We start from the raw sequence: 27,179 nt of genomic DNA, 5'->3' as shown, positions 1-27,179 counted from the left end.
TAATGCCTTTCACTGCCATTAAGGTAAAGTCTGCTATTACTCAGGGCTTCCCAGGTGGCTCAGTAGCAAAGAATCTGCCGGCCAATGCAGGAGACTCAAGAGCTATGGGTTTGATCCCTGGGTGGGGAAGATCTCCTGGAGTAGGAAATGGTTAACGCACTCTAGTTTTCTTGCCTATGAAAATTCCATGGACAGAGGAGCCTGGAGGCCTGCAGTCCACAGGGTTGCAAAGAGTCAGGCACATCACTCTCTCAGGCAGCTTTTCACATCTCAGTACCAGTTTTGGAACCTTGTTCAGTTGCTCAGTTGTGTCCTACTCTTTGAGACCCCGTGGACTGCAGCACACCAAGCTTCCCTGTCCATCACCACCTCCTGGAGCTTGCTCAAACTCATGTCCAGTGAGTCGGTGATGAAATCCAACCATCTCGTCCTCTGTTGTCCCCTTCTCCTCCTGCCCTCAGTCTTTCCCAGCATCAGGGTCTTTTCCGATGAGTTGGCTCTTTGCATCAGGTGGCCAAAGTATTGGAGCTTCAGCCTAGACCTAGCTGGGTTTCCATCCCAATTCTGACACTTAACAATCATGTGACCTTGGGCAAGTCACCCTCTGTGAGCCTCAGTTTTCATCATCTGTAAAATGGATGAGTCTAAAATAGTTTAGCCCAATGTCTGACCCAGGATAGCAACTGAACAAAACATCAAATATTTTCCTTGCACTCCTTTCCCTGCCTTTGCTGGTAACCCTGGTGCTGCATACATTCCTGAGCTAATCTCTTACCTGCTTAAGACTCTCCCTGGCTCCCTTCTGCCCTCAGGATCAAGTTCTTTAATGTGGCTTCTGAGCTCCTTTGTACTGTGGCCCCATCCACCTCACTAGGCTCCTGTCTTCCCTCTCCCTTCCCTGTCTCCTCTCCAAGCCTGTCACCCCGCTGGCTGCCAAACTGTTATGAATGATCTGCCTTGTTCTTTCTGCTGCTGGGCCTGGGTGCTTGCTGTGCCTGCCGCCTGAATTGCCCTCTCTCTTCTGCTTTGCTGCCTTATTTTTCACGTCTCGGTTTAGATGTCACTGCTAGGAATCCTTCACTGACATCCCCTCTCCCCACCTGGGCCCTCTATTCTCCTTTAGTCCCCCATCACTGATGTATTCATAGCCCTTATTGACATCACTGAATTTTCTCTTTTTTTGACTACATCATGCCAGATCTTAGTTCACTGGCCAAAGATCAAACCCAAGTCCCCTGCAGTGGAAGCTCGGAGTCTTAACCACCGGACTGCCAGGGAAGTCCCATGACTTCACTGAATTTTATCGACTAATGCAGTCCAATCAGTATATAATTTGAGCCATGTATGTAATTTAAAGTTTTCTAATAGCCACATTAAAAGCATAAAAAGCAACCGCTGAAATTAATGTTAATAATGTTTATTTAACCTAATATTTCCATATATTATCATTCTAACTTGTAAACAAATAAATATCAGTGAGCTATTTTGCTTTCTATCTGATCCTACTGAGTCTCTGAAGCCCGGGATGTGTTTCACAGTTACCGCCCTTCTCGATTTAGAGGAGCCGCGCCTCAGGCCGCAGCTGCTGTGTGCACTGGCCGCCGCAGGCGCAGCTGTCCACTTGTCTTTCCCCAGACTCGACTCTGACCTGCGTGAGAACAGGGGCTGCATCGTGACCATCTTTGTGATGCCGCCTCCTAACGTGGTCTCTGGTCATGGTAGGGGCTCAGTACCTGTCTGTTAATTCCCTGAATGAACAGTGGTCCGGTGAGGTGACGATTTTATTCACTTTTTCCAGGTGAGGACACTGAGGTTCAGAGAGGTGAAGTGAGCACCCCGAGATCCCACCAAAAAGTATGTGATCAAGCCAGGATTTAAAATCCAGCTACATATTCCAAAGCCTGGCTCTTGGTGCCCTATCCTGCCTTCCAGCTAGTTCTCTGAACCGATTCTGAGAGGATTCTGGGAGGATTTTGTGGACCTGCTGTGGGCTGGAACTGGCCCTCAAAGAGTCAGCTTCTCCATCAGGTGGTCCGAGTGGAGGAGAGAAACCCCTGGAACATGAGGAATCTTTTTACGCTGATATGGATACTCTCCTGCTTGGTAATCTCCAGGCCCCGGTTGTAGAGACTGAACTGAAGTCCGATTGTCCTCGGCCTTCTGTTGCGTTAGGGCAGTGTGCCCTCTCGAGGCTTGATCACCGGTGGGTGCCCCAGGAGCTCCGGCTCTGTGAGGTTTAGGCCTGGATCCTGGTCCCTGAGGCCCCTTCATTAGGTCCCACCCGATGGTGTCGAAAGGACTGGCTTTGTACGCAGGACGCCTGCGTCAGAATCCTGCCTCAGCGGGGTACTAGCCATGTTGCTGGAGTTTTTCACATAACTCTCTTAATCCTTAATTTCTCTTCAGTGACAGTTTCTGTTTTGTTGGGTGACTTTGTGGATGAAGCAAAGTTGTATGTTTTAAGCACCTAGAACCGATGGGGGAGTACGTTCAGTGTCGGCTGGTTTTTGTTGAGCTATTACCGTGTTGTACCGTTTTCTGGACAAAGTCCTCTGTGCCCACTCCCCCGGGTTCACCCCTTCGGTTTCATGCCCAGGATTCTGCCTCTGCCTGTGAGTTTCCGAAGGCCTGGCTCAGGCCTGCTCATCTGTGGGTTCCTTAAGCATATGGCCATTGAGTGCCTCCTGCCTGGTTAGGGGCAGACCAAAAAAAATGTCTCCTGTAAGTTTGTACACAGTTTGTACTTTCTTAGGCAAAGGATACCTTCGTGGATTTTGTAGAAGGAGATTGAGAAAGAGGATGGCGGGATGAAATTTCTGGTGAAGGCTTGAAAGCTTGATCCAAGGCCGACCTCGGACTAGAGGTACCCCTGGGCTGTGAGGTTTGGGGAGACGCTCCCGGTCGCCAGGGTTAGCTCAGCAAGGGCAGGGAGCTGTGTGTGGCTTTTTCCCGATTGGATCTTTAGAAAGAACGATGTCTGGTACATAGTATAGGCTCAGCAGTTATTTGTTGAATGAATCAATTTTGTTCAATCTCTATTTGAAAAGATAAATACCGTGAATATAGGCTCCCTATTTTGTAGTGAAATGCTGCTTTATAATCACTGCGTGAAAAAGTGCACAGCAGAGTGTAAATGGTACAACTTGTTGGAACACAGTTTGGCATTAAAAATGTGCCTTGTGTTTTTTTAACAGCTTTACTGAAATGTGATTTATATGCCATAAAGTTTACCCATTTGAAATATACTATTCAGTGTTTTTTTTCCCAGTATATCTACAGAGTTGTGCAATCATCACCATAATCTTAATTTTAGAACATTTTCATCATCCAAAAAAACCCTGTGCCCATTAGCATTTACTTCCAGTCTTAGCTTGGGCTGCTGTAACAAAAAACTGTAGACTAGGTAACTTACTGACTACCTGCGTGCATGCTCAGTGGTGTCCAACTCTTCACACCCCCATGGACTGCAGCCCGCCAGGCTTCTCTGTCCTTGGAGTTTTCCAGGCAAGAGTACTGGAGTGGGTTGCCATTTTCTACGCCAGGGGATCTTCCTGACCCAGGGATTGAAGCCATGTCTCCTGCGCCTCCTGCTTGGCAGACGGATTCTTTACCACTAGCACCACCTGGGAAGCCCATTATTGACAACAGAAATTGGTTTCTCACAGTTCCTGCGTCTGCAAGTCTGAGGTCAGGGTGCCAGTGTGGTCAGGTTCTGGTGAGGACCTCCTTCTCACTGTACCCTCACATGGTGGAGAGCAAAGAGAGGAGGCAGGAGCTCTGGAAACGCTTAAAGGCGCCAGTGCCATTCCTGAGGGCTCCGCCGTCTCCAGCGCATCTGGTCTTAATCACCTCCCCAAGGCTCACCTCCTAATACATCCCGCAGGTGGGGGCTGGGTTTTATCACATGAATTCCAGGGGGCTCGTTCAGTCTACCACACTCCCCGTTTCCACTCCCTGCCCCCTTCCTGCACCCTGCTGCTGCTGCTTAGTCACATCAGTCGTGTCCGACTCTGTGCGACCCCATAGACGGCAGCCCACCAGGCTCCCCCGGCCCTGGGATTCTCCAGGCGAGAACACCTAGGCAACCACAATCTACTCTTTGTCTATTGGTTTGCCTGTTCTGGCAATGAGACACTACAATATGTGGACTCTTGTGAGATCCCTCTGTGTTGTAGCCTGTGTTAGTACTTCATTCCTCTCTGTGACTGAGTATTCTGTTATAAACATGTACCCGTTTTTGTTTGTTCATTGGTTGCTGATATTTAGGTTGTTTCTGCTTTTCTGGCTCTTTTGCTATATAAACATTTATGTGTGTACAAGTTTTTGTGTGGACATAAATTTTCATTTCTCTGGGAGTAGGGTTGCTAAGTCGTGTGGTCTCTGTGTATTTAGCATTTGGAGGAACTGCTCAGCTCTTTTCCACAGTGGCGGCACCATCTCACACTCAGCATCCTACGCTGTGTGAGGACCCTCATTTCTCCATTGCCTTGTCGGCACGTATCACTGTCTGGCTTCTATTGTAGCCATCCTGTGGGATGTGGCATGGCATCTCACTGCGGTACTGATTTGCATTTCCCTAACAGCTGACCACGTGGGACATTTTTTCATGTGCTTGTTAGCCACTTGTATATTTTCAAATCCTTTGCCCATTGAAAAAATGTAAATGTATTTAGATACGGCAATTCCACTTGTTATCTATCGAAAAATCCTCCTGCTTGTGGACAATGAGACCCATATAAGGAGATACAGCATTGTTTGTGAAAGGAACAATTTGGAAAGAAATTGAGTTTCCTACACGGTACCTGGTAAATAGACATCCTTTTGAGAGGTCTCTTTCAGACTGTGACCCGTGTCAACTTGTGAAATTCGATTTAGTAGGTTGGAACCAGAATTAAGCAAAAAAGAAGAAAGGAACAGAACAGGAGGCACTTGAAGAATGAAGGCTAATGTGTTTCCTTCTATTGGTTGGGGTCAGTGAAGTTTGAAAAACGCTGCTGTAGAATGCTCTGCAGGAGTTAAGAACGCTGCTGTGGATCTGTTTGTACTGTCATGAAAACATCTTGACACATTCAGCGAAGACGCTGCAGAATAGTGTGCACTTACACACGCAGAGAAAGGTCGGGAATCTTACTGACGAGAGTGGTTCCTTCTTCTGGGAGACCAAGATGCGAGTAGTAGTCAAGAAGAACTCGTCCGTCTCTTGCATTTATATGTAGTTTTGTCTCATTAGGAACAGATGACCTAGAGTGAAAAGCAAGCTGTTGAGAGACAGACCGGCGTGTACTTGGTGTGCGTTTTCTGAATGGGACGTGCGGTCTGATCCAGGGCGCTCACAGCCCTTCGTCGGTTAAACGCTTTGGGGCCCTCTCGTGGACGGCCGCTGGTTGGTGCCGCCAGGGCAGGCCCCGTTGGCAGCGGCTGAGCGAGGCGGGGCGGCGGCGAGGTGCAGGGGTGTCGGTTCACTTGCCCGCGGGGCTGAAGGCCCTGCCTCGGGGCGCTGGGCCCTCACCGCGGCCCTTGAGCCCGCGTGGGGCCGGGGTGGTACGCAGGCGAAGAGCATGGGCTGTGCAACCAGGCCGGCTGGGGTCTTTCAGCGTAGTCACTCTGCCCCGCCTCCCTTTTCCTAACTTGAGAAAACGGCAGCACTGAAAAAGGACCGCGGAGCCCAGGAGAGCTGTGGTGAGGAGGCGGCGCCAGGCCGCCCGTCCCTGGGCGCGGGGACCGTCTGTGCAGGCGCCCCTGCGGGTGGCGGCCGTGGTTACGCTGGCCCTGACCAGGTGCCCTCTGAGTAGGAGCTGAGTGCCTGGACTGGGCCCTGAGACGCCTGGATTTTGGCCTCAACTTTGCTACCCAGCCCCGTGTGATTTGGAGCAAATAAGTTCCTTCCCTTCCCGGAACTTGGTCTCCTCCATCCACACCATGATAAAGTCTCATCTCAGCCCTCTTCCTTTGCCTGGGTTTGATTTCGGATGGGGACCCAGAAAGCCCCAACCTAGGCCCAGAGTGAGGGATCGGAATGGATACCTAAAGCTGAAGGCTTGAAGCTGGAGGTGTGGCTGGAACCGACAGAGAGCCCTGATGCCCGAGGGTCACGACGTTTCAAAGGGGGCGCAGGTAAAGCCCACATGGAGGTTTGATGGGAGCCAGGCCGGAATTTCTGCGTTAAAGAGCGGTTTCTTCTAAGAGTTGCAGTGTCAAATGGCATTTTTCATATTTTGCCTCTTGGAAACTTGTCTAAGACCAGATTCGTTGGCTTTGCCTGCCACGTGGCTTTCAGCCGTGATTGGTCTTGGCTTGAGTCACTGATGGGCCATTTCCTCCAATGGTAGCGAATTAATGGCTGTGATGGAGAGAAGCCTAGACTTGGGGATGTGGAGACCAGAGTCGGCTGAGCTTCCCAGTAAGCTGTGTGTGTAGTTTTGGGGCCACTGAGCCACCAACTGCAAAGAGTGGTGGCAAACTTTTACAGTTTGTTTAGAAAATGGAGTTTGTCCTAGTGATACTGGAGGGAGTTAAGAATTATAAAGAGTTAAAAAGGAAAATATTGAATATCTCTCCTTTTCCTACAAATTATGCTTTTTAATACTTCACTTGTTATGTGTACTTTATAGCCCCCTAGTTTGCAGGAAGGATTTGAGGTGACTTTAGTATACATGTGTTTTTTTTGTCTTTCAGTAATTGAAGGCATATCCTACTTAAGTTTGCTTTTTTTTTTCCCTCTGGATATCCTCATAGCAGACACATTTTATGTAATCATTTTCCTGATGCTGAAATTTTATGATATCTAATTTTTTTGCTTGATTCTGATGTTGAAGTTTCATTCCAACTGCAGAGTTTGATGATCAGACAACACTGTCCTAGGAACAGGATGGATCTGTATTTAGAGGCCTGGAAAGAGCAAATTGCCAAGAAGTCAAGCTGAACTGCCATCAGCTCCTAGTTTACAGCTTGGGACAGGGAGGCATTGTTGGGTTTTAGACATTAAATACTTGGATTCTGGACTTGGTTCTCTGACTAACTGCCCTGCGACTGGCTAGGCCACTGAAATTATCTTCCTTTGTAAAATGCATAGACCCTCAGGGAATTGGCCAGTTCTCGTGAAGGTAGATCATTTACAAGTTATAGAGCATCGTATGTTTCATGGTGACGAGGGCACTTTGCTCCCAGTTATGGAACACTCACAGTGTGCAGGGCACCTGCTAGATCCTAGGTGTCTTGTTTAATCACCAATTACTCCATGAAGTAGCTGCTGTTCTTTTGCAGATGAAGGAAGCGGGGCCGGGAACAGGTACATGGCGGAGTTTAGAACAGGATTCAGGGAACTGCGTTTTGTGTTGAACCACACCTCCTATCATGGTTTAGTTCTTAGTGCCTCCAGACCTCCCTGAACCTGCTTGTATAATTTAGCCAGTAAAACTTCTGGAATCAGTGAATTTTGCATTTTTGTCTGATGTTCTTAAAGCATCCAAATTAGTACCTGATACTTTTAAGCTTATAGGCATATTGATAATGATAATCGTAGCATTGACAAAAACAACGGTCGATGCCTCTGCTGGTCGCTTCCTGTGTGCTAAGCGTTTATATGCACTAGTTTATTTAATCTTTACAGGTCGAGGGGTGGTGTCCCCGTGTACTGAATTAATACGAAAGTATAACTCGAGAGCATCAGGAGCTTATGTTTGGCCTGGTGCCTCCGCACCCAGCCCCTCGATGGCACACGGAACACTTGCTGTGTGAATGAATCCCTGACTGAGCACCCTTACTCGGGAGTGAGCCACAGCCCAGCCCCAGAGCCTGGGTTCCTCACTTGCGCACTGCCTGCCCTCGGGCTGGTTCCGCTGCCGGTCGGGTGCAGTGCAGGGGGTCCGGCAGGCTCTGCTGTTCACATGGTGATTCTTCTTTTGTCACCCGTGTTCTCTCCTAGTGGCCTTGCTCTCGGTGTGCCAGATGACCCGGAAGGCATCAGCCCTGATCCTGGTTCGGGAAACGGTGGTAAGTACACAGAATAAGACCAGGGGAAGTGGATGCTTGGCCGTGAGGGCCGTGAGCCCTTGAGCTGGGAGCCTGGGCCTGAGCTTCAGTGGGTCCAAGGCCCAGCGCTCCCCTGGCGTGGCTTGGTGCTCCCAAGAAGGGCGTGGTGTTTAATGTAAATGTTGACCCGCTCCTCACCTCCTTTCATAAGCACCAAGCTAGGGGACTGGATGTCCTTTGGGCCACACTTCGTGAGTTTCATTTCTCACTACCACGCTTGCATAGGGGGTTCAGCCAGTGTTTGCTGAACTGAATGACCAAGGGAGGTTGGGTGTTGAGTCGGTGACTCGGTCAGGTTCAAAGGCTCTGTTGGGTCCTGCTCCCGGATGGCTGGAGGCCCTGGAGGGCTGCTGTCCAAACCTGAGCGTGCCAAGGCCTTCCTGGCAGGCTGCTGGGTTCCGTGTGCTGGCTGGGGCCTGGCATTCCTACACGGGCCTGCCCTTCGGAGACACATAGTTGGGTAGACCACAGGAGACGGCGCTGAGCAAATAAGCAGTCTGCTGGGTTGAAGCTGGATTATGAGGAAACTTTCTGTTCTGCAGTTCGGATTTTGCTAAGCCTTCCTCATAACTTTTGTTTCTGAAAGAAAGTGGATGCTCTCATCAGTATCTGTGGGAAGTGCTAATAATTTGCCTTGTTGAAATATCTTAGAGATATTTCCCCCATCTCCAGAGTAATGAGATTACGGGCAGAAAGAAGGAGTTTTTAGAGCAGATAACCTAAGTTTCACACGGTGAGAATATGTTAATTCTCCCTCAGGTTTTCCTTTAGAACCTGGCAACTTTTACTTTAAGCATGCAGTGCAACAGTTCTGGTTTTTCTGCCTTCTGCCCTGAGGCCGTTGGGACCAGAGACTTGATCGGCTTGCTCCTTAATTCAGCCCTGGTGTGCTTCCTGCCAGGCTCGGGGCTCCGCTCCGCACTGGGGTTCAGCCTGGATCATGGCTCCGATCACGCCTGGAAGGCAGGCAAAGAATGGTCGCGCAGCCAGCTGGGGGTTGAGGAGCTGGGCGATGGGCTGAGAAGCAGGTTTCCCCTCAGGAAGGAGTGGGGTGGCCAGAGTGTCCCTGGCAGGGGACCTGGCCTGGAGACCTGGAGGGTGAGGGGCCCTGGGCGGGGGCACGTGGGTGATAGAGCCCGCCTGTCTGAGCAGCAGGCAGGCAGCCGTGTGCCCCCGGCCTGGCGTGCGGGGCCTGCTGGCCGCCCCTGCCAGCTCCCAAGCCTCTTCTCTGCTGAGCCCCGAGCGCCATGCCCTTGCCATCCTATGGCTTTCGCTCCCCTCTACCGGCCACCCCCTGAAGACTCAGCTGCAGCCCACGCTTCCCCGGCTCTCCCCAGGTTGCCGTCCCTGCGCTCTCCTCTCCGAACCTTGCATTTTCACTGCAGTTCATCGCTTTTCTTCGTGTTGGCCACTTTAGGAGTATCCCGAATCGGACTGCTCCTCACCCGCCTTCCTTGGCCTAAGCACCGTGACCTCTGGCCTGGATTCTCCCGGCTTTCTCCTACCTGGTCTCCTCGTTTCTCTCTCAGCGCCTTTCATAAAGATCTGTTCTTAGCAAGGCAGCCAGAGGGAGCCTGTGGAAACCGAAGTCCCCCACGCTACCCATGAGCTCGTGTTCTGAGAGGCCCTACTCAGCCTGTCTCCCAGCACCTGCTCCCCCCTCTTCTGCTGTCCCCCCCTTTATTGCTCTCTCATCCATTGGCCTCTTGGCTGGTCCTCAGGTCCCCTAGGTCCCTGCCACCCCAGGCCTCTCTCTGTGCCCTGTCCGAGTCTGCCCAGAGGTCAGCCCTTCCTCAGTTTAACCCCCTTATTTGTTTGTGTTCTTTTTTTTTTTTTTTTGCTATGGTGTGCAGGATGCAAAATCTTAGTTCCCTGACCAGGAATCCAACTCGTGCCCCCTGCATCTTGCCCTTGCACTGGGAGCGTGGAGTCTTAACCACTGGACTGCCAGGGAAATCCTTAACCACCTCATTAGTTCCCTGACCAGGAATCCAACTCGTGCCCCCTGCATCTTGCCCTTGCGTTGGGAGCATGGAGTCTTAACCACTGGACTGCCAGGGAAATCCTTAACCACCTCATTTCAAACTGCAGCCCTCACCCCTCCCTTGCTATTGGCGCGTCCTGTCCTCAGCCACGGTATTGTTCTCCATAGCATTTATCACCCTTGGATATGCTCTGTAATCGCCCTCGTTTATCGTCGGTCCCTTCTTTCTGGACTGTTGGCTCCTTCTATTTGTTTTGTTTCTACACTGGCACTGGGCAGAGAGTAGGCCGCCAGCGCCGACTTGGGGGAGGAGTGAATTCATCCATTCACTCAGCACACACCTTGTCAGCGCCTGAGCACTGCCCGGCACTTGGGCCACGCGGAACCGCCGCTCACGCGTCCCCGTCTTGCCTGCTGGGCGCACGATCGCCGTTGCTTTCACCGTCGCCACTCTTCCGCCACTGCTTCCCCAGCACCTCACCTGGCGCTTGGCACGGTGGAGTGGTCTAATAAATGTTTGTCGAATTAGAGATGCTGTGGAATGATTTGGGTTTTGGCTGAGTCTGGAATCGCCCTGAAGCAGCGATCGGCAGTTTCCGACCGCGGCCTGCTTTTGAAAGAAAACTTCTGTTGGAACACAGCTGCTCGGCTTTTGAAGCCTCGGTGGCTGTTTTGTGTTGAGTGGCTGTGACAGCGGGGGGCTTTGTGTCGTCTGGCCAACAGAACCTGAAATATTTATTGTCTCGCATTTTAAGAAAAAACGTGCCAACCCCTGCTGCCAAGTCAGACAGGCTTTGTTTTAATTGCCGACGTATGAAGATGCCATCCCAGCCGACCAGCAGGAGGCGTAGGTGTCGTGGCGGTTCTGCTTTGCTGGCTGCCTGCCCCTTTGGGTCCATCTTCTGATGCTTAACGGGGGGAGTCCCTGGTGGTCAGACAGTAAAGAATCTGCCTGCAATGTGGGAGGACGTGGGTTGGATTCCTGGGTCGGGAAGATCCCCTGGAGGAGGACATGGCACCCCACTCCAATATTCTTGCCTGGAAAATCCCATGGACAGAGGAGCCTGGCGGGGTACAGTCCATGGGGTTGCAAAGAGTCAGACATGACTCAACAACCCACACCTTTTTACATTCTTCTGACATTTACATGGTTACATTGGGGCCAGTTTAAGTAATTTTTAAATATTTGAAATATAATGACTTAACGGAGAAGGCAATGGCATCCCACTCCAGCACTCTTGCCTGGAAAATCCCATGGACAGAGGAGCCTGGTGGGCTGCAGTCCATGGGGTCGCACAGAGTTGGACACGACTAAAGCGACTTAGCAGCAGCAGCAGCAGACTCAAATCACAAGACAGAATATAATGTGGAAGCTATCCTTTTTCCCCCTTGTAGGGGTGTGGGGCCGTTTGCCTGTTGTGATGTTTTCCCGTGTCTGTTTTGCTTTTTTATAGTGCTCCCAAACGTGTCGGAAGAAAAGGTGTCTCCCACCAGAGCGCGGAACATGAAGGACTTTGAAAACGTAAGTAGAGACACTGTATTAGCATCCCTTACGGCTCATGTCTGTGCCCGCTATCCAGCAGACCCACAGGGAGCCTGGGTTTTCGAGAAGCATTCAAGCAGGATGAGGCAGAGTCTGGAGGAGTGCTGGGGCTTGTGGGCTCTCTCTGGAGCACTGTGGCATTCCTGCACGGCTGGCCCTTTGCACACAGGCCAGTTACGGGTTCTGACGGCATCAGTGATTTGCAGCCTCGGGGAGTTTGGTGTATTTCTGGCGTCCTGAAGGTGAAGATGTCACCATGGAGCACAGTTGAGAGGCGCTAAGGTGTTTCACGGGCTTCCCCGGTAGCTCAGCTGGTAAAGAATCCACCTGCAATGGAGGAGACCCCAGTTTGATTGATTCCTGGGTTGGGAAGATCCCCTGGAGAAGGGATAGGCACTCCAGTATTCTTGGGCTTTGCTGGTGGCTCAGGTGATAAAGAATCTGCCTGCGGTGAGGGAGACATGGGTTTGATCTGTGGGTCGGGAAGATCCCCTGGAGGAGGGCATGGCAACCCACTCCAGGATTCTTACCTGGGGAATCCCATGGACAGAGGAGCCTGGCGGGCTACAGTCCAGGGGATCGCAAAGAGTCAGATACAACTAAGTGACTAAGCACAGCACAGCAGCAACATGTGTCAGGAGCTTCCCTGTGATGGAGGGCGTGCTGTTCGTGGTCCCCTCTGAAGCTGTCCTGTGACTGAGGTTTTCTGAATTAGCCGCATTTTACAGGTCAGGAGTCTTCAGACCAGGAGAGCCTCACTCACGGCCACATAGTGCATGAGCAACAGAGCTGGAATCTGAGTTCGGGTTTCTAATGACTCTAAAGCTGTTTGTTCTCTCTACCACGTGGTGCGGCCTCTTTGCGTCTTGCAGGCTGCATCTCTGTTGAATGAAACGTGAGCGATGTGTTCCCAGGTTGCTGTGGTAATTGTCTGAGAATGGATTGCTCGGCGATGGATTTGACTTCAGTGCTTTCTGTCTGCCAGCATCTGCGTTTCATTTGTTAGTGGATGGGGTCTGTTGTCAAGTAACAGGAAAATAAGGTTATTTCCCCAATTCCAATTCTGCTTAACACGTTACCTGCTCAGCATGCTCATTTATCATGGGAAGAATTAGACCCTTCTTCATTTGTAACCAAATGAAATCCATACTATGCAAGACATGGGAGGTATTTATCAGGGAGAGGGCGCAGGACGCAGAGGGAAGGACGTTCCTCAACCATGTTTCTCTCTCCCCAGTGGTCTTTCCCGAACAGGACGGGACTGTCTCTGGATTTAATTTAGAACACTCATTACTGCTAATAGTTATCTGTAAACCACCAGTGACCAATTGAAGAAATGACTTGTCAGATCTCTAATGGAAACAAGTAATTCTGGAGCGTTGAGTTGTTATAATTTCAACTGTACAACCTGATATATGCTGTGGGGTCTGGGGCCTCAAACAAATGAGATTTGATTATTCCACATCGTGTATAATTAAAATGTGCTCCACTATTAAATGGTTGTTCGTGTTTTATCATAAGAGTAATAATAGCTACTGTTTATTGAGCTCTTGCTCTGAGCTGGGAACTATAAGTGTTAAGCTCTTCATATATATTACTTTAATATTGAAGCAGCTCTGCGAGATACAGAGTTATTTAATTTTTGAAAGGCACAGCTTTGATTTTTGTTTCTAGATGGAAAAACCTAACAATCTTAGAGATTTAGCTTCACGTGTTGTCACTGCCTTTTGAACTGGGAGAGATCTGAGAATTGAATCCAGCTCCCTTTTATGGACTGTAGCCCACCAGGCTCCTTCATCCATAGAGTTTTCCAGGCAAGAGTACCGGAGTGGGTTGCCATTTCCTTCTCCTGAGGACCTTCCTGACCCAGGGATCGAACCCGGGTCTCCCGCATTGCGGACAGACGCCTTACCGTCTGAGCCACCAGGGAAGCCCCTCAGGAGAGAGGAGAAACGGAGGCCGAGAGACGAGATGGCAAGGCCGTCCTCAGGCGCGGTTTGTGCCCAGGGCCATGGCCTCGGAAGCCAGACCGCCTGCCCATCCGCTTCTGCTGGGTGACCTTGGGTGACCTTACCCTCCCTGCACTTTCTTTGTCTTTAAAATGGGCATGTTATAGTTTCTGCCTGCCAGGGCTATTGTGCAGGTTCCTGAGGGAAGGTGTGTGAAGCGACATGCCTGGCACTGAGTCCGTCCTGTGTGTTAGGCGTTTCTCCTCACGGTTATGGTTATATTTATTGTTACTGTTTCTCTACTCTGTCACGTGACTCACATTTCCCTTTCTCAGGTGTGTTCTTGATGACCCAAATACTGATTTTCATAAAGGCAAGGGAGAGCCTTCTATGCCAGCATGTTTTAGGATTTATGTTTTGGCTTTATGACTGTGCTCCTTTGGCTGCTGTTAGGGTTTTTTATTTTTTATGACATTAATATTTTTTATTGTAGCACTTTCAAGAACAAATTCTGCAGTTGAAATTGAAATGACAGCATGGTTCTCGTTGTCTCCCTTTCAGGTCTTTATAAGTCACTGAAAATCCTCATCTGGCCTGAACTACTAAATGCAGGGTCTCTGTGTTGGGATGCTTATAGGAAATGCTCTTGGCATCTAATGCTGATTTTAAAGTTCACATACATGTTAAAGAGAGGGCCACAATACTGTGGACTTAAAGGGGAAACTTGTGATTTCTTTTATCCTAGTCTTGGATTACGGATATCTGAACATCAGAGTCTGGTAACGACGGTCTAGCAAAATACAGGCCTCTTGGTTTTGCTTGGAGTTTAGCCATTCATCAGTGAATCTTTTCAAATCCATGTCCTGTGACAGGGGCTAGGGAATTTGCAGCAGATTAAGTGCCCATCAGGAGACTCACAGTCTGTTTAGGGAGATGGATAGGAAAATCATGCAGTAATTGAGGTTAAGTCCAGGGCGCTGTGGGGCGTAGAGCGGGGGCCTGGTCCTGGCCCAGGGGACTCTGGGCAGCCTCCCTGGAGTGGGTGTTCTTGAGTTGGGTCACCAAGACTAGTAGGGATTAGCCAAGGTGGGAAGACTGGGAGATGACCCTAGGTAGAGGGACTCACACGTGCCAAAGACATAGAGAGAGCATGACAGGGCATGACGAGGCTGGGAATCCAAGTGCCCTTTGGTTGGAAGAAGGCTTAGGGGGTGCTTGAGAGAAGTGGGGCTGTTGAAGCAGGCGGGGGTCAGATTCTGCAGGCTCTTGTGTTACACTGCTTTGAGTTTTGTGCTGAAGATGAAGGGGCGTCAGCTGTAAGTTTTAATCTGGGGAGGGAAGTGACTGGAGTCACTTCACAGATGAGCCAGGCTGGGTGCCCTGAGGCCGGTGGTGCTGTGATCAGTAAGGAGGTGCAGTGAGTGGTGGGGTCTGGAGGCGTGGAGAAGAGAGTCAGAACTGCAGTGCTAAAAGAGCGTGGAGAAGAGAGTCAGAACTGCAGTGCTAAAAGAGCTCCCGGGATCGCCTCATCCAGGCCCTGCATCTGGCACAGGGGCCTCGAGCCCAGAGACGGGCAGGGACTTACATGGTCTTTGAACCCAGGCCTCTGTCTTTCTGCTGCACTCGGCGTTCTGTGTCCCTTCTCACACCTTCTTGTGAGTCTGTCATCTGGGGATCTGCTGTCTGATCCCTTCCTCAGCTGGGCTGTCGTCATCTGAACGGCCGGCCTTGTGGTAGGAGGCTGGCAGATCAGTGTGGTCTTCAGCGGGAGCCTGCCTCGTCGGTCCTTCTGGGTGAGAACGTCATGGGGAGTGCCCCGGACCAGAGGAGGCTGGGCTGAGCAGCGTTCTGTAAAGGACTCTGCTTCTCTGGTGTGACCGGTTCCAGGGACTACTCTCTGTCTCTCCCTTTGTCTCTCTCAAAATGCTGTGAGTGAGTGGGAAGACCCAGAATCTGGTTCAGCGTGTCCAGTCCGGGTAGCTGTTCTTTATTCACAGATAGAAGCGTTTACTTCTGGCTTTTACTGTGACATGTGTAGCTTTCTGTCTCTGTTGATACAGGTGGATAGTATTATTTAATGGCCATCTTAAGTTCATAAAGACGTGTGCTAAAAGGGGTGGGTTGAACCGAAATTTACGTAACCTCTTCCTGTGCGACGTTCAGACTGTGTCTAATTCCTCACTGTGATAAACAAAGCAGTGATGAGTGTCCTGGTCCCGTGTCTTTGTACACTTACGTGTTTTTTTCCCCTTGGGACAGGTTCTGCTGCTCTTGTCTCCAGCCCAGCTGCCCTGAGGTTCTGGTGTTTGTATCGGGCGCTTATTCCGTTTTGTTGAAAAGTCTTGGTCTCAGCGAGGCAGTTGGTCAGCTTTGATGTTTTATCTGTGCCACGGCTAGGAGTTTGCCTCTCCAGGTTTGCCCTGTGGCCTCTGTGTGCTGGGTGTCTTCCTGCCGGAGGTGGTTCCCCTGCCCCCGACCGCACCCGGTGTGCGAGGACCTGAAGCTCTGAGGTAGCGGCGTGCGCGGATGTGGCGCGCACCTGGAAGTGACCAGAGGTGGCTGTTAGGTCTGGCGCTGCCACATTGGCAGGCCTGCGACCCCGTTTGTCCAGGCTGCTTCCAGAGCCTTCTCTGTAACGCGGGGCTGGATGCGGTCTTCCACTGAGAACTGGTGGCGAGGGCTCCGTGAGTCCTGGTGTGGAAGGCCCCTTGCTCGGTGCCTGGCGCGGCCCTCAGTGCCCGCTCCGCTCTGTCCCGAGGACCCTGCTGCAGCCAGCTCCCCCGCCTTCTCCTCGTCCGTTGTCAGTCTCCGCTGACCCTGCTGTGATGTTTCTTTGACCTTGGAGCAAAATCCCTAACTGCTTGCCGTGGCCCGTGTGGCCCTGCCCTGTGTCACCGGCTGCGGCCGTCTCCCATCACGGCCTGCTCTCCAGCATCTGGGCTGACCTTCCTCAGCCACGTGGTCGGGCCTTCAGCGTGCTCCTCCCTCTGCTGGCACTGTCCTTTCTCTTCCTCCTAAGCGTCAGGATCCTTGAGCTCCATGGCTTAGTCTTTGCGTGACTTTGTAGAGAGGCCGTCCGTAACTCCCTTCCCAGGTTTGCTAGGGACCCAGCACTCGGCATGCAGTGTTTTCCTCCGTGAGTCTTATGACTGTTTGCAATTATGTATTTTATTGGTGTGATTGCTTAACTTTGTCTTCTCTACTGTGTCCCTCGTGCTGAACAGCCAGCTGAACAAGATGGTAGTCGATAAATTCTTATTGATAAAAATAAATGTGTTACCTTGTAAGCTGTAAATTTTGGTTGCCTTACCTGTGAAATGGGAAAAGTAATATTTAACGCCTAGGGTTGTGGTGAGGATTAAGTAACACATGCCAGGACAGTGCGTGGTATGCCGGGTCTTAAGCCGATGGGGGTGGCTGCTATGTTCTTGTGAATCAGGTGGCTGGAGCAGTGTAGCAGGAGGGAGGGGCATGCAGATTCCCCCCAGAGTCAGGAGAGCAGGCAGTGATGAGGGTCAGGGGAGGCTGAGAAGGAGAACGGGGCGCCTTTAGAACCAGGCAGGAGAGCAAGAATCATATGGGGCGCAGGTGGGCAGAAGTGGAGGAGGACACTCTGGAGCTGCAGAGTGACTGTTACCGGAGCTCTGTGGTTCTGGCTCTGCAGGAGATGGGGCCCATCAGGGCCAGAGGTCTTGGAATCAAGTCTGTAAGTGTTCAGCGCAGAGGCTCATCTGTGTAGTAGGCTGGTCTCTTGCACGCTGGGTCAAATGCTCTGAGTGCTCAGGCCTTTGAGTGTCCTGGCCATGCCCTCTGCAGACCTGGCCAGGTGGCGGCCTGGGCAGTGTAAATTTTTACAATCTTTTTAAAGGCCATTTGGAAAGAGATTTTGATGGTCATAAAAATAATATTACTCTTGAGCCCGATAATCCATCTTGGGGAAATTCATCCTGAGGAAAGAACCAGCAGAAGAGAAAAGCTGCGTGCCTGAAGGTGTTGTCACACTGCGTGTGATTGTGAAAACTCGGGAACGACGGAGTTCTGGCTTACATCTGTCATCTCTCTGGCTTATTGCAACAAGCGTGTGACGAAGGTGTTTCCCAGGTGAGGAAGCTGAGCTTGAGATTCGGTGATTCACTCAGGAGTTTAGTGTGGTCGAGAAACAAAAAGAAGGCCAAATGCACAGCTGGTCTTTCTGGTCAGAAAGCCCGCAGGCATTCTTCCGGAGCACACTGAATGCGTGCGTGCTCAGCAGGGAAACGGTTAAGCAATTGACTGTGAATCAATTCAGTGGAGTTCAGTGCAGTCATTTTAAGTGATAATTATGGGAATTCTGTAGCAACATGAAAATATTTAAGACATGTTAACGGAAGCAATGGATTATACAAATTCACTTATGTTACAATTTTACCAAAAATGTGTATTCATGAGCAAAGGCTGAAAAGAATATATAGAGAGTAGATTTCGTAAGACAGTTGCATTCCGGGTGTTGTTTGGGTTCACTTTTAAAATCCTGTTGTTACTCCAGTATTGTTGGTTGATGAATAGATGTTTGCCTAGCAACAGTTTTCTGGGTGTTTTGAGGACACTGGGAGCGTACTGGAATCAGAAGCGAATCCCAGGGTGTCTTCTTCGTCTTCCTAACCCCACTTAGTTGCTGCTGGCAGAACTATCTTACGTGCGGTGTTATTTACCAGAAATGAACTCTGGGCAGCAGGATTTCGTGGTTTTTGTGATGTCTGGGTGAATGGTCTAACAGTTTTTGGACTTTCAAAGACGATAAAAAAAATTACCGGTCGCTCCAAGGTCTGCGTATTGAGGCTTGAGTGAGAAGTGGATTCGTTCTGAAAGTGCTCCTGTGTTTTCTGCTCGCTCGGTGCCAGGCTCTGCCAGGTCCTGTAGGTCATGTGGTTGTCACAACGCCTCCGTGACTTTGATCCTCTTTTTATTGATGAGCAGACAGGGACTCAAAGACATGCAGTGGTTCCCCAAGGTCACGTGGCTCACAGGTGACAGCGTTGGGAGTTGAGTCCACTTCCGGCTCCGCTGACCTCGGGGCCCCTACCCTCGGTCCTCGTTGCCTGCAGTCCAGACATGCCCTGGTGGCTGAGCCTCCTCGGTGGAGTCCCAGGCCCTCAAAAGCCGCTGAAACTGATGGCCAGGTCACCAGAAGCTCGGCTCCTGGCTGAGAGTTTGGTTGGTTGGAGTTGCCCCGATTCTTTTTTATGTTGTTGGCTTTCGTCTTTCTTCCCTTTCTGATGGTGCCCTAGGTGCGGAAGGCCTTTGACAGGGAGTGGGAGGAAGTCACGATGACCAAATAGAAGCCTCAGAGAGTGTCCTGCCACTGAGCTGGGACCGAGCTGGGATGGTTCCTCTTTCAGAGGCTCCAGCTCCGTGGTCCCACTCGGGTTGCCAGGGCTGGAGCCTGGCGAGTACAGCTCTCGTGTTCACCTACTTTTGAGTGCTGAGTTTCTGAGTCATATTTGGTGGATTTTCAGGTATTTATTCCTATTGTATGGTAAGCTATTTTCAGTGTTTCCACTTTTTTTTTCATTTCTTGAACTTCAAGTGTAGATGAAAAGTACAAATGAAAAGAATATTAGTGTTTTCAGTTCTTACTCTGTGTCAGGCACAATACTGAACATCCCCATTCATTTCTTTTAATCCTCGAAATAGCTCTCTGCAAGGGGCATTATTATAATCCCATTTTTATAGATAAAGGAGCTGAGGCACACAGAATAAGGAACTTGACTAAACTCACTCAGCTCGTAAGGTAGCCTGGACCGGCTGACTCATTCATTCAACACATGTTGACAGAGTGTCCCGTGTCCCAGATACTGTGCTACAAATCTCAGGGGAAACAGCCATGAGCAGATAGATTGCAAAGGTCCCTGCCCTCCACAAGTGGATGATCTTTGTATAGCAGGCGTGATAGCAAATAGTACATGTGTAAGGATCGAAGGTGGAGGCAGGTTGTGGCAGCTTCTAATAAGAAAGTAAGAGTTCTGCGTGAGAGAGCGACTCGGTGGAGGTAGTGGAGATGGCCCTCTTTGGAGCCAGTAGTTGGGAAGGGCCTTTTGAAGGCTCTGACGTTTAAGCTGAGATGGAAGCCTGAGATGGAACCTCCCTGGCAAGGGCTGCAGGAAGAGCTGTGCGCGCAGACAAGGCCCGGCTTATGTGAGGACTGGGGAGGTTGGAGCATTGCCAACGAGGGGTAGGGCGCTTTACGGCTGAGCGTAGAGCCAGATCACACAAATCTGCGGCCACGGCACCAAGCTTTTTTAAACTTTTGCAGCCCCGTGGACTGTAGCCTGCCAGGCTTCTCTGCCCATGGAATTTTCCAGACAAGAATACTGGAGTGGGTTGCCTTTTTCTCTCCAGAAGGTCTTTCTGAACCAGGGATCAAACCTGCGTCTCCTGCATTCCAGGTGGATTCTTTACCATTGAGCCACCGGGGAAGCCCAAGAAGTTTTGTTCTAAGAGTGATGGAGGAACTTCCTTGGTAGTTCAGTGGGAAAAACTTTGCTTTTCAATGCAGGGGTTGCGGGTTTGATCCCTGTTGGGGGAGTTAAGATCCCCCATGCCTTGGGGCCAAAACTTAAAAACAGAACAAAATCGATCAAAGACTTTAAGAATGGTCCACATTTTAAAAAATCTTAAAAAAGTGATAGAAAAAAGCAATGTCTGTCTGACTCTGAGGCCTGTGGGTCTCTCCTTTGCATCACGTGGCCTTCGAGAAATTGGTAAATACGCCCTGCCTTCTGACCGTTCCGTTGTTATTGTGTATTAACGACTATCTCTTCATGTTGTAGACTAAAATACAAAAGAGGATATGGTTCCCCATCTCTTAGAGACGGATTGGGTAGAAAGGAAATCACCTGGCTGGTAGACTGCAGTGTGGTAGGCTGCTGTGTAAAGAAATGAAAGGGTGTGTGGGAACATCCAGGCGGACCCCAGGCCAGCTTGGTGATGAGGGCTCCGGCGTTACGCAGAGAACGAGACTGGCATTGTTGCAGAACAGTTGGTGCCTGCATTTCATTTTATTCATTGGGGCTTGGCTGGCGTTTGCAATGACCTTCTGAAGGCTTATTTACCTTTTCTCATTAAAAAAAGTTCTTCACCTATAAATAGAACAAGTATTCTTTCAAGTGTTGCTGAGAATTTTAGCAGCATGCACAATGTGGGCATTCTCAGCAACCTCCATAAATAATTTATTGGTAGCCGAGTAATGGAATAAGGTTTCTCTTTATAGGAAGCATCTGGCGGGGTAGACTTTTTGTTTGAATGAATGTTTTATGTGCTGTTTCCTGAAAACATTTAAAAGGGAGGCTTTAATGAACCTATCAATAGCTCGTTGCTCTGTTCTTCTTAGCCACAAAATTGAAACTTTAAGTGTTAACAAGGGGCCAGGGCTGGAAAATTTGGAATGTACTTGATGTAGAGTATGCTTATCATTTTCTTTTATCAGTTGTAAAAGTATTCAAAAATTTATTAAAAGGAGTATTATGTGCTATTACCAATTATTTTTTAAAATGTTGAAGAAAAGCCCCAATGAATATGTATTTATGGTGATGTAGTAACATTCAAGGACAGCTATTAATATTTTGCTATATTTTATTTTTGTTGTCGTTGCTCAATCTCTAAGTTGTGTAACCTCAGGGACTGTAGCACGCCAGGCTCCCCTGGAGTTTGGTCAGATTCGTGTCCATTGGATTGGTGATGCTGTCTAACCATCTCATCCTCTGCCACCCCCTTCTCCTTTTGCATAAAATAAACCCCTGCAATTTTAAGTGTTGGCTAAGTTTTGACATACGTATACTCCCTTGTAACTTTTGTAATAATCAAGAAATGTATTTATTTGATTTTTTTTTTTTTTTTGGTATATGTGTATATAGTTGTAGGCTCGTGTGACTGTCAACCACAATCAGAATGTTCCAAAAGGCCAGAAATCCCTGAGTGTTCCCTGTCTGTGGTCAGACTCTTCACCCAGACCTCTGGCAGCTGTCCCTCTATTCCCAGCCCCTGTAATTTTGCTTTTTCCAGAGATCATATCCACGGAATCATACAACTTGTAGTCTTTTGAGGGTAACTTCTTTCCCTCACTGTAATATCTTTGAAATTCATTCACGTGTCGTGAGCCACAGTGGCTGATGCTTCTCCACCGTGCGGACGTGCGGTTCATTCATTCACCTTTTGAAGAGCCTTTGAGTTCTCTCTATGTTTTGGTGATTATTCATAAAGCTGCACTAAGCATTCCTGTATAAGTTTTTTGTGTTTATGTGTGTGGGCATGGGTTTTCACCTCTCTAGGGTAAACACCTCAGACTGGAGTCGCTGAGTCATGTGGTAAATGTAGTTTTTTTTGGTAAGAAACTGCCAAACTATTATTCAGAGTGATTGTACCATTTTGCACTCCCATAAGCAGAATATGAGAGTTTCATTTGTTCCACATCTTCATCAGCATTTGGTATTATCAATTAAAAAAAATTTTTTTTGGCCATTTGAATAGATGTGTAGTGGTATCGCATTATAGTTTTAATTCACTTTTTCCTAATGGCTAAAGATGCTTAAAAATCTTTTCTTGTGCTTATTTGTCATCTGTGTATCTTCTCCTGTGAAGTGTTTTTTCAAATCTTTTGCATGTTTTGTTTTTTTTTACATTGAGTCGCTTCCTAGCAATGACATTTTGAGAGATATTTATGTATTCTAGATACAGTTCCTTGGAAAAGGAAATGGCAACCCACTCCAGTGTTCTTGCCTGGAGAATCCCGGGGACGGGGGAGCCTGGTGGGCTGCCGTCTATGGGGTCGCACAGAGTCGGACACGACTGAAGTGATTTGGCGGCAGCAGCAGCAACAGATACAGTTCCTATGTTGAATTTGTGATTTGCAAATGTTTTCTCTCACTGTGTAGCTTGTCTTTTCATTCTCTCAGCTCTGTGTTTTTCTAAAGCAAACTTTTAAAATTTTGATGAAGCTCAATTTATTGATTTAAAAGAAAGGTTTCCAATTCATGAATTTGGTAAGTCTCCTCACTTATTTAGGTTCTTGATTCCATCAGACATACATAATGTCTTACTAGATTTGTTCTTAAAAAATTTCCTTTTTGGAGATATTGTAAATGGTATTTAAAAATTTTTCAGTTTTCGATTGTTTATTGCTAGTATATTGAAATACAGTTGATACCTGTATGCTGACTTTGCTAAACTCACTTAATGAATTCTGGGAGCTTTTTTGGGTAGATTCCTTGGAATTTTTTGTTTTCATGTTGTCTGCACATAAGGGTGGTTTTACTTCTTCCTTTCCAATCTGGAAGCCTTTTATTTTTTTCCCTTGTTTTATCACACTGTCTGGAACTTCAAATACATTTTGAATAGGAATCATAAGAGCCAATAGCCTTTCTTTATTACTGATGTTAGGGGAATAGCATTTCGTTCTTCATCTGTAGTAAATATGTTTTTTGTAGATGTGTGATTTTTTTGTATATGTCTTTAGCAGATAAAGGATGTTTTCTTGAATTCCTGGTGTGCTGAATTTTTGTCTTGAATGATTGTTGAGTATCTAATGGATTTTCTGCACGTTTTGCCATGATCATATGTGTCTTTTTCTTCTTTGGTCTTTTAGTTTGGTGAATTACATAGACTGACTCTGGAATATTGAAGTAGCGTTAGATTCCTGGGATGAATCCCACTCATGATGTGTGACTATGTTTCCAGTTTTCCAAAGAAAGGCAGCACCAAGGAGTGTGCAAACCACTGCAGGACGGCACGCATCTCACATGCTCACAAGCAATGCTCAAAATTCTCCAAGCCAGGCTTCAACAGTATGTGAACTTCCAGATGCTCAAGCTGGATTTAGAAAAGGCAGAGGAACCAGAGATCAGATTGCCAACATCCATTGGATCATAGAAAAAGCAAGAGAATTCCCAGAAAAACATCTACTTCTGCTTCATTGACTACACGAAAGCCTTTGACTGTGTGGATCACAATAAACTGTGGAAAATTCTGAAAGAGATAGGACTACAGACCACCTGACCTGCCTCCTGAGGAATCTGTATGCAGGTCAGGAAGCAACAGGTAGAACTGGACATGGAACAACAAGGAAACATGGAACAATAGGGAAAGGAGTACGTCAAGGCTGTATATTGTCACCCTGCTTATTTAACTTATATATAGAGTACATCATGCGAAATGCTGGGCTGGATGAAGCACAAGTTGGAATCAAGATTGCCGGGAGAAATATCAGTAACCTCAGTTATGCAGATGACACCACCCTTATGGCAGAAAGTGAACAACTAAAGAGCCTCTTGATGAAAGGGAAAGAGGAGAGTGAAAAAGCTGGCTTATAATTCAGCATTCAGAAAACAAAGATCATGGCATCCGGTCCTATCACTTCATGGAAAATAGATGAGGAAACAATGGAAACAGTGAGAGACTTTATTTTCTTGGGCTGCAAAGTCACTGCAGTTGGTGACTGCAGCCATGAAATTAAAAGATGCTCATTCCTTGGAAGAAAAGCTATGACAGACCTAGACAGCATATTAAAAAACAGAGACATCACTTAACTGACAAAAGTCTGTATAGTCTAAGCTATAGTTTTTCCAGTAGTCATGTATGGATGTGAGAGTTGGACCATAAAGAAAGCTGAGCGCCGAAGAATTGATGCTTTTGAACTGTGGTGTTGAAGATCTTGAGAGTCCCTTGGACTGCAAGGAGATCCAACCAGTCCATCCTAAAGGAGATCAGTCCTAAATATTCATTGGAGGACTGATGTTGAAGCTGAAGCTCCGCATCTGATGCGAAGAACTGACTCATTTGAAAAGACTCTGATGGTGGGAAAGATTGAAGGCGGGAGGAGAAGGGGACGACAGAGGATGAGATGGTTGGATGGCATCACAGACTCAATGGACGTGAGTTTGAGCAAGCTCTGGGAGTTGGTGATGGACTGGGAAGCCTGGCGTGCTGCAGTCCATGGGATCACAAAGAGTCGGACACGACTGAACAACTGAACTGAACCGAATTTTTTAAAATTTAGTTGAGGATTTTGAGTCTATCATTTAGAGGATTTAGTCTGTAGTTTTCTTATAATATTTTTGTCTGGTTTTGTGAGGGTAATGCTGCCCTCCTAAAATGAAGTGGGAAAGTTCCCTCATTTTCTATTTTCTGGAAGAGATTGTATAAAATTGGTAGAAATTTAAATATTTGGTAGAAATCGCTACTGAAATCATCCTGGAATTTTCTTTCTTGGAAGGTTTTAATTACAAATTTAAGTTTTTAAATAGCTATAGGAGTGTTCAGTTTCTCTTAATTTCTTCTTTGGTGAATTTTGATAATTTGTGGCTTTGAAGGAATTGTGTGATTTCATCTAAGCTCTCCAGTTTACATGTATAGATTTGTATCCATTATTCTCATATTGTCTTTTTAATAACTATGGGATCTGTAATAATTCCTGTTTCATTCTTGATATGGGTAAGTTATGTCGTCTCTTTCATTTTATTTATTTTTTTACCACTTTGGCTAGAGGTATAATTAGTTTCATTAATCACTTGAAAGAGCCATCTTTTAAAAGTGATTTTTCTTTGTTGTTTTTCTCTTTTCCTTTTCACTGATTTCTGCTCTTATGTTTATTATATTCTTCATTCTTTTTGCTTTGGATTTATTTTGCTCTTTTCATGGTTTCTTAAAATAGAAGCTTAGATTATCGATTTGAAATATTCTTTTTTAAAAAGTTATTTTTATTGGAGTGTAGTTGATTTACAGTGTTGTGTTAGTTTCTGCTGTACAGCAAAGGGAATCACACACATATACACAGAGAACACATATAGTGATTCTACGTGGGGAAAGAATCACTGAGGTTCATTACAGAGTGCTGAGTGGAGTTCCCTGTGCTGCACAGTAGGTCCTTGTGAGTGAAGTCACTCAGTGGTGTCTGACTCTTTGCAACCCCATGGACTATACAGTCTATGGAATTCTCCAGACCGAAATACTGGAGTGGGTAGCCTGTCCCTTCTCCAGCGGATCTTCCCAACCCAGTTATCGAACCAGGTAACCCACCTGCAGTGCAGGTGGGTTCTTTATCAACTGAGCTATCATATATAAAGTGTATATTTTTTTTTTCTAAAGCATTTAATAGTATAAGTTTCCCTCTAAATATTACTCTAACTGCATCCAACAAATTTTGATTTATTTTCATTTTCATTTATTCAAAATGTCTTTTTTTCCTCTAGTATCTATAGATTGTTCAGAGATGTGCTGCGATTCATGGGGTCGCAAAGAGTCGGACACGCCTGAGCGACTGATCTGATCTGATTTCAATTCTAAGTACTTGGGAATTTCCCAGTTTTATTTCCGTTACTGATTTCTAAGTTTATGTCCATTATGGTCAGGGAATATAGTTTGATTTCAGTTCTTTTAAATTTGTTACATCTACTTTGTCTCTTTTCCTCTCCCTTCGCCCTCATTAGGGCGCTAATTGCAGATACTATGACCGCAGCCTTGAGAACGCCAGCATGAGTCTCTTGCTTAGCACATTCTCTTACAAACTCATAATACCATTGCCTGCTGGAAAGTTGTTACTCAGAGTCCCCCAGCTGTCTCCATATAGCGTAAAAGGATTTCAGGAGTCACTGTATGATTTTATTGTACTTCGTAGTCAGGCCTCTGTTACTTCCATTCATTTAGGAAAGTCCCCCAGCCCTTTTTGTCTTGAGAGTGTCATGAAGATTTCTGAAGAGTCCGACTCTGTTGTTTGTAGAGCGCCCTTCATTTTGGATTTGTTTGATTGATGACTCTTGATTAAACATTTTAAGAAAAGCTGTATTCATTTGTGGTTATTTCTGGCTGCCCTGGGTCTTCCTTGCTGCGTGCAGGCTTTTTTCTCTGGTTGGCGGCGAGCAGGGGCTGGTCCTTGTGGAGGTGCGAGGGCTCCTCACTGCTGTGGCTTCTCCCGGCACGGAGCACAGGCCCTGGGTTCACGGGCTTCAGCTGCTGCCGGCTCAGGCTCAGTAGGCGTGGGCTTAGTTGCTCCATGGAGGGTGGAAGCTTGCTGCACCAGGGATAGAGCCCGTGTTCCCTGCACTGGCAGGCGCATTTTATCCACTACGCCACCAGAGAAGTCCGACAACTCTTGACTAGTTGTAGGTTAAGGGTTGTAGGTGTTTGGGGAATTCCTTGGCAGTCCAGTGGTTGGGACTTGGTGCTTTCACTGCCAGGGTCCAGGTTCACTTCCCTGGTTGGGGAACGAAGATCTCACAAGCCGTTAAGTTGCCCCCCCCCCCCAAAAAAAAGAGAGAGACAGAGAGAGAGAAGATTATAGGTATTGTAGCATTTTTAAATGAAATTCTTACTTTCAGTGACTTAGTTAAGGAGGCACAGCATGTCGGTCTGTCCTACCAGGGGTAGTAGTAATATATTTTGTTGATTAGGGTGATGTCTGCTAGGCTTCTAAATCGTGACGATATGTTTCCCAAATGATAAGCCATCTATGGGGTGACCATCGTGAGACGGTGGGAATGCGCTCTTCCCCCAGTGCGTTTGTGTGCTGATCTCGGCCCGAGTCATTTATTTCTACGTGTGTGTGTGCGTGTTAGTTGAGTCTAGCAGTTGTATAATGGTGGTTTTCTCTTCCTGCTACTCTCTACATTTATTAACTTGATTTCTTTTGTAAAGAAGAGCTTCC

At 47.8% G+C, this 27,179-nt stretch overlaps 1 protein-coding gene across 7 annotated transcripts in view; it reads left to right on the top strand.

The window, feature by feature from the left end:
* Positions 1 to 27,179, top strand: part of CDK5RAP2 (CDK5 regulatory subunit associated protein 2) — a 181,408-nt gene that overhangs the window by 2,094 nt on the left and 152,135 nt on the right. For all 7 annotated transcript variants that reach the window (XM_055579484.1, XM_055579483.1, XM_055579478.1 and 4 more), the window contains exons 2-3: positions 7,925 to 7,992; positions 11,470 to 11,537. In XM_055579484.1, the coding sequence (XP_055435459.1) occupies positions 7,925 to 7,992; positions 11,470 to 11,537 (136 nt within the window). The remainder of the gene's footprint in view (positions 1 to 7,924; positions 7,993 to 11,469; positions 11,538 to 27,179) is intronic.

Source organism: Bubalus kerabau, chromosome 4 (assembly GCF_029407905.1).
Source record: "Bubalus kerabau isolate K-KA32 ecotype Philippines breed swamp buffalo chromosome 4, PCC_UOA_SB_1v2, whole genome shotgun sequence".
Lineage (NCBI taxonomy): Eukaryota > Metazoa > Chordata > Mammalia > Artiodactyla > Bovidae > Bubalus > Bubalus kerabau.
This window is presented reverse-complemented; position numbering and strand designations above follow the sequence as displayed.